A 15,387-nucleotide genomic window follows, 5' to 3' on the forward strand; every position below is an offset into this window, starting at 1 on the left:
TTCAAACTTGTCCCAAGTCATTGCTGCCACATCATGGGTGTTCTTCATCAGGTCCCACCAATGCTGAGCTTCACTCTGCATCTGGTAGGTAGCTAGGGGAATTCGATTGCTGGCCTCTTGAATGTCTAGGGTTTCAAGAATTTTCTTGATTTTTGCCAGCCAAGCTTCAGCAGCTGTGGAGTTAGGTTCTCCTTGAAAGTAAGGCGGACGACGCTTGCAGAATTCATTTAGTGCCTGACTTCTGGTCATTGGTCCTCGAGGTGTGTGCGGGGCTCCGCGCTGATTCTTGTTATTTGCAGTTGCAGCGGTAATGAATGCTTGCATGAGTTGGATTAGTTCGGCAGTCCCAATTTGGTTGTTGAGTTGATGGGCTCCATTTTGTCCATTGTTTTTCTCGTTATTCTGGTTGTTTCTCGTTTCCTCCATCTAGATATCGTTATGTTATAATTTAGTAAGGAGGAGTTTATTATGAGAACATATATATTTGTATATTTATTAAATACATGGAAACAAAACATCATAAGAAACTTTTCTTTTATTAACAAAACGAATCAAACACATCAATCATGTCAAAACACAATACTTAGATGTGTAGCTACCAAAAGTCGAGATAAATCCTACTACCACAATTATTTTCCTAAAAAAAAAAATGTACTGTGCGTGAAATAACTAGGAAACGCTAAAGAAAACGGTCAATCGAAAAGCATAGGAAAATATTCTACCAGAAGACTCTGCTTTTCGACGGTGTCCTCTGTGAGCCCGTAGCAACGCCTTGTTACTCGCCATAGTGGTTCCTGCTGGTTGGGGTTTGGGTAGTTATACGGTTCCAGGCGGATGGGTATCTCTGCATAGGTAACGTGATCGGTGAAGTCGGCATTTTCTGTAATGATACGATGTTCCTGCTCGGGGCGGGACCTTGCGACTCGTGAATAATGGATGCGGTCAATGTAGTGTTCCCGAAATCCTTGAGGTACAGCGATGAGATAGTATCCTTTATAACATGGGGCTTGGATCTTTACTGGCCCTAGGTAAGCTGATTGTGCCCTGATCTTAAATGGGCAAGGGTATAGCGGTTCCAGTTGTATATAGACCCAAGTGTTTGGACCATAGTCAGAATGGTGTCCTACCCATGGAATTCCTGTAGGTCGAGCCATCTCAGGACGAGGTGTAGGGTCGGCATCTATGACTTCACACTCACTGTCTGATTCTTCCATAGGTGCGGAAACTGGAGAAGGTAGAGGCTCCTGCATCTCGAGCCGTTGGCTAGTCAGCCACCACTGCAGCTCGGCATCCATATCTCTTGGTACATCTATGGGTAAGAGCCAGCCATAATCATCCATCTCCGGTTCTGCCAAAAATCCATCTTCAATGTTAGTGCTCTTTCCTGCATCTTCTTCTAATTCCTGCTCATCATTGCCCATCTCTTCATCCTGGTTTTGCCCTTCCTCTGGTACTATTGGCTCTTCTGGGTCTTCTTCCTCCTCGGGGGGTTCTTCGGGATCTTCTTCTTCCTCAGGGGGTTCTTCAGGATCTTCTTCTTCCTCAGAGGGTTCTTCAGGATTCTCTCGCGGTCCCACTTGTACTCCAAGGATATAGGTTAGTATGCCTCGTATCTCATGGTCTTCAACGGTGGAGCGGGTGACGGCGTCGGCGAGAGCTGAAATCCTTCGGTGAGCCTGTCTCATTCGATAGAGGGTAGGGAACATTCCTGCCAAATAGTCATTCCTATCGGAAAATCTGGGGTGGCTGTCATGAACGCCCTAAGGTTTTCTACTTCCGCAGTTAGCTGGGCCATCTCATCCTCCTCCTGAATGTTGGGAGAGTTATGGTTCCGGTCTGGGGTGGGAATCGGAGGCTGGTTATCCATATCCCTATAATGTGAGTAATAGGGTTCGCTCCTGATGTCAAAGCTTGGTATACTTTCTAGTATGTCACGAATTTCCCTCTCGAGATTAGCCCTTCTCCATGGGCTTGGATGTTGAGCCGTGTATTCCTCTCTCTGGTTTGGCGAATTCGCCCTCAGCCGTTGATACTGGCCATACGTAATAGGGAACTCAGCTGGCACGTAAGGGTCTCGGAAAGAGAAGTCGGATCCTACGGTGTTTTCTAAGAAGTCCTACAATCTGCTCCATTCATCGGCTAGTTGGTCTGCAAACGTGGGGTCCATCTATAAAAGCAAGAAAAATATATTTATCGTTAGGTTTCGATATTTTTCAAACAGTGCCATTTTAAATTTGTAGTTAAATACTCAATCTGATGTGATCTACCCAAACTACCCAAGGCCGAGGGTTGAACCTAAGGCTCTGATACCAAGTTGTAACGCCCCGATTTTTTGAAAATAAAATCGGAGGTTTTAAATATTGATTTCTAAAAATTTATTGAATTAAAATTCAAAATCCAAACTGAATAATTCAACCTAAAGTTTCGTCTATTACAAATTATCGTAGAATTACTGAAAATAGTCTTTGTGGTAATAAACTAAACAAAATAACAGAGCCATCTTCTAAGTTTGGTACGAATCCCAAGCATATTCTGGCTCAGCTCCCACCTCTGGGTTCTCTTCCGCATAAAACTGATCACCTTCGGGATTTGGTGTCTCTTCTTGATTATCTGCAAAATCTGGCACGGAAGCCAGGCAATCCGTACCTGAGTGAACGAGTTCACCCCCAAGTATAATCCAACCCAACTACCCTTCTTACTTTACAGTTAGCATGCAGCAAGATAATAATAGTGCGAAAAAGTAATACAGAGTTTGTTCCACATAAATCAGTTCATTACTATCCATTAACTTGACATGAAATCTAAGATCCCTCCGCGAGATCTTTCCTCCCTCAACCGCTAGCCATGCTCGGTCCCATGAGATCACTTCCCTTTGCTGTCGCAGATGCACCTAAGTTATGTACCGAGTATGTATCCCAATAACTACAACAAGGGGAAAGCTTATCATGCCTGAATCACAACCAGGGTTCGCTTATCTTATATACCACTTCGCCATCATCACTGGACACACGTCAGTTTATCAATTCATCCCTGGATACACGCCAATTTATCAATTCATCACTAGACAGACGCCAATTTATCAATTCATCACTGGACACATGCCAGTTTATCAATTCATCACTGGACACACGACAGTTTCAATCTCATCACAAATCTCAATATCACGCCTGCATGCAATCTAGAAATAAAACTTTCCAATTCATCCATTATCTAGTATTGTTTAGGTGAATTCTACTCGCATACCGCCCCATGTCTCTAGGGTCCAATCTAGCATTCAAAATCAAGTAATAGTGCAATATACAATTAAAACGAATAATAATTAAAATAAACTATAAGTAAACAATCACACAACCTTTTATGAATGGGCCGTTGCCCTTAATCTCGTATGGTCACAATGTCAATAATAAAGTAAGAGTTTTAAAAGAAATTAAAAGGGAAATTTTCTGGGCTTTTATTAATTAATTCTAAAATAATAGATTAATTAAAAACTAATTAAATACATTAATTAGATAAAAATATTGAAATAATTATCATAACTTTAATAAGAGTCCTGAAGGTCCTATGCAACCAGTGGAGTGTCAAAAGTTAGGTTCGGAAGGCCACGGAATTAATTTAAATAAAGACGTTAAATAAAGTGGCCGAAAGTGAAGTAAATAGATAATAAATAATTTACAAATTTAAAATATGCTATGGTTAACAAAATTTCATCTTCAGAATATAGAGAGTCTAAATAAAATTATTCGGGTATTTATAATAAGGTTTATAAGGTCGTAAAGAATTTTTGATCGGAAACGCTATAGAAATAACAATAAATAGTAAATTAAATAAAAAAATATTAATTTAACAAAATATCATCTTTGAGATGTAAGGAGTCTAGGAAAAATTAGTTTGGGTGTTAAAACGTTGTTTGGAAGGTCGCAAAGATTTGTCGTTTGCAAACTTTGATAGATAACGAATAAATAATTTAATAAATAGATAATTAAATAAAAAAATTTATGATCTTAACAAGTTATGATCTTTGATGTGTGAAAAGTCTAGAAAAAATAGTTCAGGGGTCAAAAATAGTGTTCGAAATGTCGAAAAATCGATTCGAACAAAAACTGTACCCACCGCAAGGTCTGACCGGGTTGACCTTGCAGCCCGCAAGGTCAGAGACCTGGTTCTTGCGGCTGGAGCAACCCGAAGGTTGCGGCCGCAAACTCCATGTCAGATTTCATTTTTTTGATTGTTTTGGTTCGGTTTCGATGCATGGGACCACGAGGGCTATTGGGTTAAGCATAATAACACTTAATATACTTATATGAGTATTTTGAAGGGATTATAATACATTGGTTTGGATCGAATTGATTTTAGAACGAAACTTGATTTTTGGAGAAGACGACTTCGGTTTTGGCGATCGGGGGACCTTGGGCTCGAATTGAATGATGCTTGGGGTTGAGGGAAGAGATTGGAATGATCAATTCGGGTCTCGGTTGGTCGTGGCTATGAAACTCACTTTTCTCTCTTTCTTTCTCTCTCTAAAACTCCATGGATTGGAGTTTCGTTCTCTCCGAATTCTCTCTCTCTTCTGGACTGGTGGGGCGTGGAGATTTTTGTGGTATATCCTAGGGTCGGATTAATGAGGTATATATATAGGAGAATTTTTATAAAAGTTGATAAAATTGAGTTTTAATGGAATTCTAACTCTTGGCTTGAGATGAACGAAATAAGGGTGGAGATGTGATCAGGGAGAGGGAGTAGAGTCTGAGTAAGAGAGGGAGAGGTGGAAGGAATTTCGTAATATGCATGCATGCAAATAAAAATAAAATAAAATAGGATAATTAGAATAGGATAATTATGTTTATTAATAAAAATATCGGATTGTTACAGCAACATTCTTAGAAATAATCAAATTTTGAGTTTTGGATAATCAAAATTAACAACCTTTTTCAATAATCAAAATTTGTGGATCCTACACCACATAAGTTAACTAGTTCCAAAATTTGTATACACACGTGTTTCAACTAGTATTTTCTTCTTCCCTTTTTCGCTCACTCTTTTTTTTTTTTTTTGGTTAAAAAAATAAAATTGAAGAATAAAAATTTTATGTAGCCAAGCTTTTTCGCTACTCTATATCTTTTTTACTTCGCGAGCAAATTATTTCTCTTTCTTTTCCTTCAAAAGTGAAATTCATATCTCTCGATCATCTACAATTCAATCTATCGTCGCCGGATTAAGGTGTTTCACTCTTCTTTCCTATTTCTACTACTCATCCTGGAAAAAAAATCATAATAGGAGGGAAGAAAGTCACCGAATTTTTTTTCAAAATTAAAAGAGGGAATCGATATATTTTAACTCATAAAAAACGTAAATGGAGGGAAGTGAATGACGGGAAACAGGGGGGGAGAGAGAATGAAATTGTAGTAGACCCCATATTTTGATTATGGACTAGAAGTGACCATAGTGAAACTTAACATTATTAAGCTTAACAACCTCTTAAGTAAATAATCAAAAGCTGATGTGTCAACTTTTGGTTATCTTTTTTTTATTATACTACTGTGGATGGCCTAATGTGGAGTATTTTTTAGTTATTGAGTTTTGAATCTGGTTATTGGGTTTGGTTATTGAGTTTTTGTTATTAGTAAAAGTTTTTAAATTTGGTTATAGAATGAATGGAATTTGGTTATTTGCTAAAAGACTTGTAATTTTGTTTATTACAATGTGAGGTATTTTTTTAGTATTGTTGTTAAGTTTGCTTATCTATACCAATTTGATTATTACAATAGGGATGCTCTTAAGCAGCATCCGCAATGAGAATAATCAAAATCAATAACCAAAATGTGTCACGTCAGCATTTGATTATCCATTTAGTTCATAATCAAACTTAACAACCTTTATCTCCACATTGGTTATTTTTGCATCCCTATAAAAAAAAACCCCATAGTACGCAATGCACCTATGTCCAATTTCAAATGAATTTCAATCACACACCCGACCACACCAGATTATTCGTCTCGATGAGACGATTCTAATATGGGGTATTTTTTAGTTATTGAGTTTTGAATTTGGGTATTTTTTGTAGTAGACCCCATATTTTGATTATGGACTAGAAGTGACCATAGTGAAACTTAACATTATTAAGCTTAGCAACCTCTTAAGTAAATAATCAAAAGCTGATGTGTCAACTTTTGGTTATCTTTTTTTTATTATACTACTGTGGATGGCCTAATGTGGGATATTTTTTAGTTATTGAGTTTTGAATTTGGTTATTGGGTTTGGTTATTGAATTTTAGTTATTGGTAAAAATTGTTAAGTTTGGTTATGGAATGAGTGAAATTTGGTTATTTGTTAATAGACTTGTAACTTTGCTTATTACAATGTAAGGTGTTTTTTTAGCATTGTTAGGCCATCCACAGTGGTATAATAAAAAATTGATAACTAAAAGTTGACACATCAGCTTTTGATTATTCACTTAAGAGATTGCTAAGCTTAACAATGTTGAAGTTCACAATGGTCACTTCTAGTCCATAACCAAAATAAGAGGTCCACTACAATTTCACACAATCTCTCTCTCCCTTTTTGTTTCCCGTTATTCACTTCTCTCCATTACGTTTTTTTTTGGGCAAAAATATATCGAATATATGGTGTTCTTCCTAGTGTTATCTATCAAAACAACACCGATTTTTTTTTCTTCCTATTCCTATAGCCTACATCACAAATCCACTACTTTCTTAATCTTTCAAAAAAAAAAAATCAGATGTGTTCTTAAATTTGAAAAAGAATGCAAGGTTCTTCCTCTTTCTTTTTCTTTTTTTGCAAGGTTATTTGTTTACTCAACCATAGGGGGAGGAACAAAAAAATGAATAACCACTTTTAGTCGAAAAAATCAATTTTTTTTGGCTAAAAAGTGATTATTTATCAAAATACTTGGATAAAAGTAAAAAAAAAAAAAACACTTTTCCCGATTCCTCTCGTTGAGACGAATCAATAACCTATAAAAGTTTGATGTAAAACTAAAAAATGCGAAAAAAATTCAAATAAAGATAATTTTCAGATTTAAGTTAAGTTTAAGTTAAATTCATAAGAATGCAGCTTAAAATAGAAACGTAAAAAAAGAGTAAAATACCTTAATCCAGCAACGATGAGTTAAATTATAGATGAGCGAGAAATATGAGCTTCACTTTTGGAGGAAAAGAAAGAGAAACAGTTTGTGGTTGAAGTGAATAAGATATAAAGCAAGTGAAGAAGAGAAGAATAAAATAGTAGTTGAAATACATGTGTATATATAAATTTTGGAAATTTTGGAATTAGTTAACTTATGTAGTGTGAGGTTCACAAATTTTGATTATTGAAAAAGGTTGCTAGTTTTGGTTATCCAAAGCCCAAAATTTGATTATTTCTAAAGATGTTGCTAAGTTTGATTATACCATTGTGAGCCATTTTTTGTACAAATATTGTTAACTTTAACAACAATTATCTTTTGGTTATACCACTGTGAATGGTCTTACTTATTACAATGTGAGGTATTTTTTTAGCATTGTTATTAAATTTATTTCTCCATACAAATTTGATTATTACAATAGGGATGCTCTAAAACATACTAACTACAAGCTGTCCCAGATTTCGCGGATATATAAAAATGAGAACAAAAAAATATATTGTGAAACACGAGGCTGTCTAATGTGGGTAGGAGGGGTAAAGGTGAATCAAAATAACCATAGCCGGATTTCGTTGGGTTGTACGTAGTATTTAGGAAATATTGGGTTGCTAAGAGAATCCCCAACGATTTCGACCAAAACGGTAGCGCGCGTCGATTCCTCAACGACGCCGTTCTTATCCCGAGAATAGGGAGAGGTCGTCGATAGCAAAGGGGGAGAGAGAGAGAGAGAGAGAGAGTTGCAGGAAGCTTGGGAAAGCCATGGCGTCGAGGTTCACCAAGTGGCTCGTGGACCCAAAGAGGAACTGGTTCGCTAAACAACACATGAAAGCCATCTCCACGCGCCTCCGCAGATACGGTGAGCCTCTCTATCTATCCCACTACACATACGGCGCACGTTCAATCTCGAAACCCTAATTTAAAGCTTCTAGATGGACCTTTTACAATTTCACGTTTCTCTTTGATTCATTTCTATGTAATGTGTGAAGGTCTGCGATACGACGATCTGTTCGATCCGTATTACGATCTGGACATTAAGGAGGCCTTGAATCGTCTCCCTAGGGAAGTCATAGACGCCAGGAACCAACGCCTCAAGCGAGCTATGGATCTCTCCATGAAGCACGAGTACCTCCCTGAGGACGTCCAGGTTACTTTCGTGATTTTGAGATTGAATTTTGAATTTTGTGTGAGAGGGCCATACTCCATTTTGGGGTCTAAAAAATGGAGATCTTAGCTTGGGTCTCTTTATATAGAGACTCCGTATATAAAAGCAGTACTGTTGTAAGGAGACTCTGTATATAAAAGCAGTACCGTTGTAAATGTTTCAATAACATGTTCAAAGCAAAGTTGTCAATACCGTACCGGCCAGCGTACCGTTTTCACTACTGGAATGGTACGTACCGGTACCGGGCTGTATCCCGGTACCGTTCCGGATTTACCGCAATTAATATTTTATATAGATATTTAATATATATCTACCATATTTTAAGTATAAACATAAATAAAATGTAAAAAGAAAAAAAGAGAGAGACGGTAATTTTGTACCGGCCGGAACACCGGAATATGTCCGGAACAGGCCGGTATTGTCCGGTACACCCGGTATTGGCCGGAACAGGCCGGTATTTCAACCGGAACGGAACATGACTTTTTGTGTTCCGTTTACGCACCGGTACGGTACGTACCGGCCGGTACGGAACGGATTTGACAACTTTGGTTCAAAGTGAGACCAACTTTCAATATACTATTTATTTAGAGTGCAATTTTGTTCACCCTTCTTAAAAGAGGGTGAACATTACCCTCTCTCATTGGTTGAAATGGTGTGGACCCCACCACAAAGTGATGTCATGCTTACTATGCAATACACTTTTTGGTAAATATGACATCATTTTGTGGTGGGGTCCACATCATTTCAACTAATAGGAAGGAGGGTAATGTTCACCATCTTAGGTGGAGGGTGAACAAAACTCAACTCATTTATTTAGCATTCACATAAAATTACGGAGTAGAATTGAAAATTTAGAGGGAAAGTTGAGTTTTGAAAAGAAATGAAGGAGAGTGGGTTCCCCAAATGGGCTAAAGGAGCTTTTAGCCCCAAAAAAAACACGGATTTCGAGACAGGTCATTCTCCTCACATACATCAATTTTTGGGGCTAAAGGGATTTTATTTTTAAGAAACATATTGGCTAATGTCAATAAGGTTTAGCCCGGCTTATTTTGGGAAGCTCACCCTGAGGGTTTGAAAAATAGAGATAGAAATGGAGGTGTGTGTTGGAGTGTGGTGAATAGTGATAGTCTCTATATGCACCTTTTGAATAGAAAATAATTTTTTGAGTCTCTAAAATAATGTTGTGTGTTGGAGATGCTCTTAAAATTAAGAGCCTTTTCCGTTCTAGTTTGTTTAGTTGGAGGTCAAGGGAGGAAATAACCCTTGATCAATTACTCCACATGTTAGATGTTTTCGGCGTTTAGAGATGTGTATAGGCTCTATTTCTTGCTCGGTCTCTTTTTGGTATTGTCGCCTTTTTGGCCTTTTGTTCTTGGCTTTATTTTGTTCATGGGTGGCATCCTTAATGCCTATTCAATAATTTATTTGTCGAAAAACAATAATGATCCTTAACAGAATGAGACCTAGATGGAGCACAAACACTATTTTGGCAAAATGGATGGGTTGTATTGGAGGGTGGGACTATTGGAATCTATTCGCTATGTTTGATGGCCTCTTTTGAAATGTGTAAAGCACCTGTACTGGTGATTATACTCATTTTCTTTCTATTTTTACATTCTGACTTCTAATTCTGGACTTTCATTTCTTGTTTTTAAAAGCATCAAGATACGCTCAAATTGTTACAACTCTGGACTGAGTTTTATCTGCATCAGAGGCTGTTCTATGCACTCCAATGATTTTGGAGCTAGTTTTTTAGGGATGCATCTAAAAATAAAGTTAGGGTTATATATCCCAGACCAGAATGACGAGTATAAAAATAGACTTACCGAAGATGAGGATTGGCAGAACAAAAATTGAAGTCGATGAGGAATACATGGAACTCAAAGGATTAACTGAAGATGAGAATAGCTAACGTCGTCCGATCTCGTTGTATAGAATTCAGATAGAGAAAAATAATCCTTTTGTGCGAAGGAATGAACGGACTCAATTAGGAATCGGCACAATGAGAAGATGGTATTTAGGGGAATATGGGTGTGGGCTAGGGAGACAGGACATTACTGCCAACTGATTCATCCAATAATGTTCCCGTACGGCCTGTCGTTGATTTGAATTTGTGGGAGGACTAGTGCTTGTGATCCCGACAATTAGTTAACTATTTAAAAATGCTCAATAGGGTATGGTGATCAGTTACCATTGTCTGTCTTGTGTGCAATCAGAGCCTAATTGAACGAGTACAATGTGTGCATGTGTCCCGTAGGTGATGTTCAACTCAAATTGGTTCTGTTGTTCGTCACACCATGGTGGGAAAACTCCTTCTAAATTTGGTTTTCAATTCTTGGAACTCCTTGATAAGTGTATGAGGATAGATATCACTTCAAGTCGATAAGAGAGAATGAATTTTCACCATGAGCTATCTAATCGGATTTGATTAACAGATGGAAAACAATTTACCCTATTTGTCTTTTCTGTTTGCTTGAGGATTGTTTCTAAGGATGGACATCAGCACTAGGCTTTCAATTTTCTGGTTGATCTGTTTGGCCCGTTTGGGTGTGCAAGCATATGGAATGTGTAATTCGCTGACCCGTAATTTCCACTAACTCTCTCAGGCAATGCAGACACCATTCAGGAGTTATCTGCAAGATATGTTGGCCCTTGTAAGTGGTTCAATCATTTGTGCATCCTTACCTTGTCATTCTTTTAAGTGTTTGGCTCTTTCCGTTGATGAGAAGGCAACAAACGATATTCTGGAGTTGCGTTGATTTTATTGTGTTATTTGCAGTGGTATTCGTGTTCTACTTCAAATGTCTTTTCGGGAACCCTCTGTTCATTTACTTGTCGTCGTATTTTATATTTTGATGCTGAGTGATTCCTTAGATGTTGTGTACTTGGTTCTGATAGGTGTCAAAACTAGTTTTTCAGTAAGTCAGATTTATAAACTAGAATGCTTTGTACTTTTCTTATTCTATCTGCTGTTTGTTTGAGTCCCATGCTTTCCTCAACTTATGGACGTATGATGGAATTTGGATGCCTCATTTGTTTGCTAGCATTTCTGGTGCTTCAGAGAAAGAAAGCATGCTTGTTTCCAGGAAGAAAAAAAGAGTGTTGTAAGGCTTTCTGTTTTTCCTATCGAGATAGCCAATGCTAATGTTTGTGGAGAAACGTGGGATTTTACATTGTGTTCACACCTTGTAGTCCCATCTTCATGCACCGTTCTCTCTGGCCTCTAATTGTCTCCCTTAATTGGCAATTGGCGCACTTCTTAGTTACTAGTTGTTATTTTTATACGTGATTATTATTTCACGTTTTATTACAACTTTCCAGAATCTGTCTATGTCTAGGGCAAGTTGCACTTGCTTGTCAAGCATTGAATAAAACTATGCTTTAACTGAGGTTTCAGCCATATCTTTTTTTCTTTTTTCTTTTTTACAGCAAAAAAATGTCATCAATTTTGAAATTGATAAAAAGACTAATAGGAACAAGGAGACAATATCATATTCAAAGAACAATCCTATGCCTAGTCGGAGACCCAAAACCTCAATCGGCAAGAAACCAACCAAAGACACCCATTGGGACAAAGCCCAATCGAAATCCCAACTACAATAAACCCTGACAGCCCTGATCCTCATTTGTCAGCAGTGTGGTCAACACCCAATCGCCGTCTTTTGACCAAACAGACTCAGATCATCCAAAATCAGGGGCGGTGAGATCCTTGTCTGAAGGTGGGGTCAGCCATATCAGATACGAAGTTGTGGGTTCAAACCATAAGGTTTGGGATTTGAACTAATGAATAAACATTTGAGCACATTTTATTTTACCCTCTTGTGGTTTTGGCCATGTTCAAGTTGCGTATGTGGCAGACTGGCAGTGTTCTAAATGGCGCTCGGCGCTAGTCGGGTGGCGACCCGCCACCAAGCGCCTAGGCCGTCGCCGAGTGATTCGGCATTTTTTTCCAAATTTTTTTTTTATAAATATTTTTAAGGCAATCAAGCTCCACCAAGACGGCCGCCTAGCTCCGCCAAATCTACCTTAGCCGCCTAGCACCTGGCCGCCAAGATCCGCCAAATCTCCCTATCCACCGAACGAGCCGCCGAGGGTGAAATCATGGCACCGAGCTGCCGCCATTTAGAACACTAGTATTTGGTGTACAATTTTGCCTATCTTGCCGGTATCTACTTTCATTTTTCAAGTGTAATTCTAGAAACCGGCTCCCTGAATCTGTGATTCTAATCTGTCATTATCCTTTTCACAAAAACCTAAAGACCCCGCCCCCGCCCCCACCTCCCCCCCCCCCCCCCCCCCCCGATCCTGCCATTTCAGCACCTTGTGATCTTTGAGAAGTACGAGCCCTCCCCTAGAATGTTTTTGTAGATTTCCAAAATTCCATGGTGGATCAAGATGAGAATGAATCCGGGACATATATAGTTGCTGTCTGAGGGCAAGGAGAACTAACTTGAGTTCCACTATCTACCCTTCCCTGTTTTGAGGATCCTTCCTTAATCTGAGCTGAACTCCTGAATCCACTGAGATTCAATCTAGCCCGATATTAGGGAGCAGGGCTTATTCAAAAAAAAAAAGGCAGAGCGAAGAAAACTACAGGTTTGTTCGCTCTAGAAAAGTCATCCACTTGTCAATTCTTGGTGTAATACTCACTAAAAAAAATGATTGGTGTCAGAATTTTTCACTGATCAGGTATGAATGTGTAATCAGTCTCATCCGTGTAATAATTAGGAATTCCTCTTCCAACTCGTCCCAGAATGGGCGTTATGGCAAAGAACAAGAAGAAATGAAAGAAGAAATTTGTCCAATAGTAACAAATGGTGCCTCCACAGGTTGCCATCATGCATGTCCTTAGTAAGTACTGTAGGAAAAATTATAGTTACTCTTATACTCGTTTTGATGAACCCAGTGGATAATGTCTTGGTTGCAGTGTTTGTTTATAAGTATTCTTCCTTCTAAACACATCTTTTCCTCTGGATGCTTGGTTTCTACCCATTACTGATAAACTGAAATAAAGGTGGCTTTTTGCTCCTCCCCCAATTGGTGTATTTGTGATGTTTGGGCTTTTTGCTCCTCTCTTAGGTCTTTAAAGGTTCTGCTGTAGTTTTTACCGGTGGCCATGGACGGCTTTTGGCTGAACAGTGTCACCTACAGCTTTATGTTTCGAGCTTCTCATTTTCTTGGCCAATACTTTTCTTTTATGATATTATTTATTATACTTTCCTTGCGTGTCTACTATATTTTCCTTCTGTGCCTATTTTGCACTCCCTTGGCCTTTCTACAATGCTTTCATGTTCTTTGTTGCGCATAGAGGAATTATTTGCACTTGAAGTGGTGGTTTCAACTTTGTTGCTGAAACGTGGATTTTTTTTACGCTCTTGAGGGCACCTTGATTTTTTTCCTTGCGCGTTGAAGAACTATGCTCAGAATTTTGGGTTGCATCTTGCAGGTGAAGAGGGAGAATGCCGAACGTGAAGCTTTGGGAGCTTTGCCCCTTTATCAGCGCACCATTCCTTGATCTTACTAATGTTTCTATCTACTGCAGCTACCTCGAGTTGAAGTATATGCCTTTGATTGAAAGAATAAGACGTGTTTCTGGTCGGTTAGAGTGCAACAGCTCTATGTCAGTCTTTCTGACTCTATTACCTCTATTAGTGTTTTGTCACTGAAATGCTGAATGAGTACTATAACTGCTTGTTTGCAAATTGCTTTACCTGGAGTTATGATCCTAGACTGATATTTCTGTTGTGATCGTCTGATGGACAGCTTTAGCCGGTCTTCCCCAATTTATGTGATATCTGTCCATGCGGGCGCGTTGCTGAGCATTACAATAGTCTGTTTTTTTTTGTCAGGAATATATTTTGGGCTATGAGGAAAGTTTTGCGGTGATTCCTAGGTGGTTTGAAAATTGCAATATAATTTTTTATTTTTATTTTTATGAATCCAGCTGGTAGTTGGGGCAGCTGGAAATGGATATTCTGTTTCATTTATTGATTTGAGTCCAAGGGGAAAGCTGCTAAGTAGTAACTAGAGGGACCAGAAGATGAGACGTGACCGTGAGCCAAACAGAGGCCTGGAGTTCGGGGTGACCGTGAGGGTGGTGTAAAAATGGACCAGAAGGCCCTTTAAGGTAGTATTTCCTCCTTCTGCTCAAGAAGCAATGGTCTCTAATATGCTTCTAGAAGGGAGGGTATCGAATGTGGGTGAGCATTTACGAGCAGAGGTAAACAAGCCTTGGTAGAGTCGCAGAGAAGGAGCAGCTGTAGAGAAAGAAGGAATGGTGATCGAAGTTTTGGTTCACTGGTTAACACGCGAGATGTTTGAGCTTTTGGTTTAATACTTTGAGCCGAATTGACCAGAAAACCCTGTTTGGCCTGAGATAACTTAACCAGCTCAGTCTAATGTATCATGGACAATGGACAGTGGGTGGTGGTTTCTGTTGAAGTACGCCGAACTCTTTCATTGGCCAGTTGGCTTCGAAACATGATCCGAACCATTTTCACCCCTATATGTGTTACACAGATACAAGCATAAAGAGTCGATTCAACATAATCGAGTGGTTGTATATTGATCTTGCATTGCAGAATGCCTTGCTTTAAGCTCCTTTGAGGACACGGATGGAAAAAAAGTTAATCCATCCCCAATGATGCATATACTGTCAAGATGGAAGTCTTATGTATAATAATATCTGAATAAGTTGAATTTTTACGGGAATTTATATAAATACGTTTTAAACAAATTGAACAGCTTCGATCATTTGCGTGGGACTCCAAAATGGGTCCGTCACAAAACTTGTGTCAAAATTTGGGTCAACTTTTGTGTGCGGGGAACCGGCGTATATATATACATATATATAATCCTTTCGTCTGCTTTTATTGGTCTATTTTGGAGATTCATGCCATTTTTTAATTATTTTATTTTTCAATTTATAGGAGTAATGTTTTTTCATAATTTTTACAGCTTAGAATTATAAAATCAATTGAGATCTATCAAACAAAATTTATATTGCATATTTTTTGGAGTTTATATTGAAAGATATAAACAATTAAAAGTAACACTGATTCCCCAAAGAAACTAACAAACACGGACA

The 15,387-nt window shown here is 38.4% G+C and overlaps 1 protein-coding gene and 1 long non-coding RNA gene across 2 annotated transcripts; one reads left to right on the forward strand and one right to left on the reverse strand.

Moving 5' to 3' along the window:
- The first annotated feature begins 7,659 nt into the window (after positions 1-7,659).
- LOC131316013 (cytochrome b-c1 complex subunit 7-like) lies at positions 7,660-14,122 on the forward strand. Its single transcript, XM_058345282.1, has 4 exons — positions 7,660-7,994; positions 8,125-8,282; positions 10,907-10,954; positions 13,747-14,122. The coding sequence occupies exons 1-4, from the start codon at positions 7,898-7,900 to the stop codon at positions 13,813-13,815; spliced, it is 372 nt and encodes a 123-aa protein (XP_058201265.1). The 5' UTR covers positions 7,660-7,897; the 3' UTR covers positions 13,816-14,122.
- On the reverse strand, positions 8,304-8,477 carry LOC131316016 (uncharacterized). Its single transcript, XR_009196972.1, has 2 exons — positions 8,413-8,477; positions 8,304-8,378 (listed from the first exon to the last, which is right to left on the reverse strand). It is a non-coding gene; the product is annotated as an uncharacterized LOC131316016 (long non-coding RNA).
- Positions 14,123-15,387: the final 1,265 nt, after the last annotated feature.

This window comes from Rhododendron vialii, chromosome 2a (assembly GCF_030253575.1).
Source record: "Rhododendron vialii isolate Sample 1 chromosome 2a, ASM3025357v1".
In the NCBI taxonomy this organism is placed as follows: domain Eukaryota; kingdom Viridiplantae; phylum Streptophyta; class Magnoliopsida; order Ericales; family Ericaceae; genus Rhododendron; species Rhododendron vialii.

Excerpts from the sequence above, each read along its gene's own strand:
- LOC131316013 (XM_058345282.1), top strand. The coding sequence starts at position 7,898 with ATGGCGTCGAGGTTCACCAAGTGGCTCGTGGACCCAAAGAGGAACTGG. Across the intron at positions 8,283-10,906 it reads ACCTCCCTGAGGACGTCCAG|GCAATGCAGACACCATTCAG; the intron begins GTTACTTTCGTG and ends TAACTCTCTCAG. Across the intron at positions 10,955-13,746 it reads TGCAAGATATGTTGGCCCTT|GTGAAGAGGGAGAATGCCGA; the intron begins GTAAGTGGTTCA and ends TGCATCTTGCAG.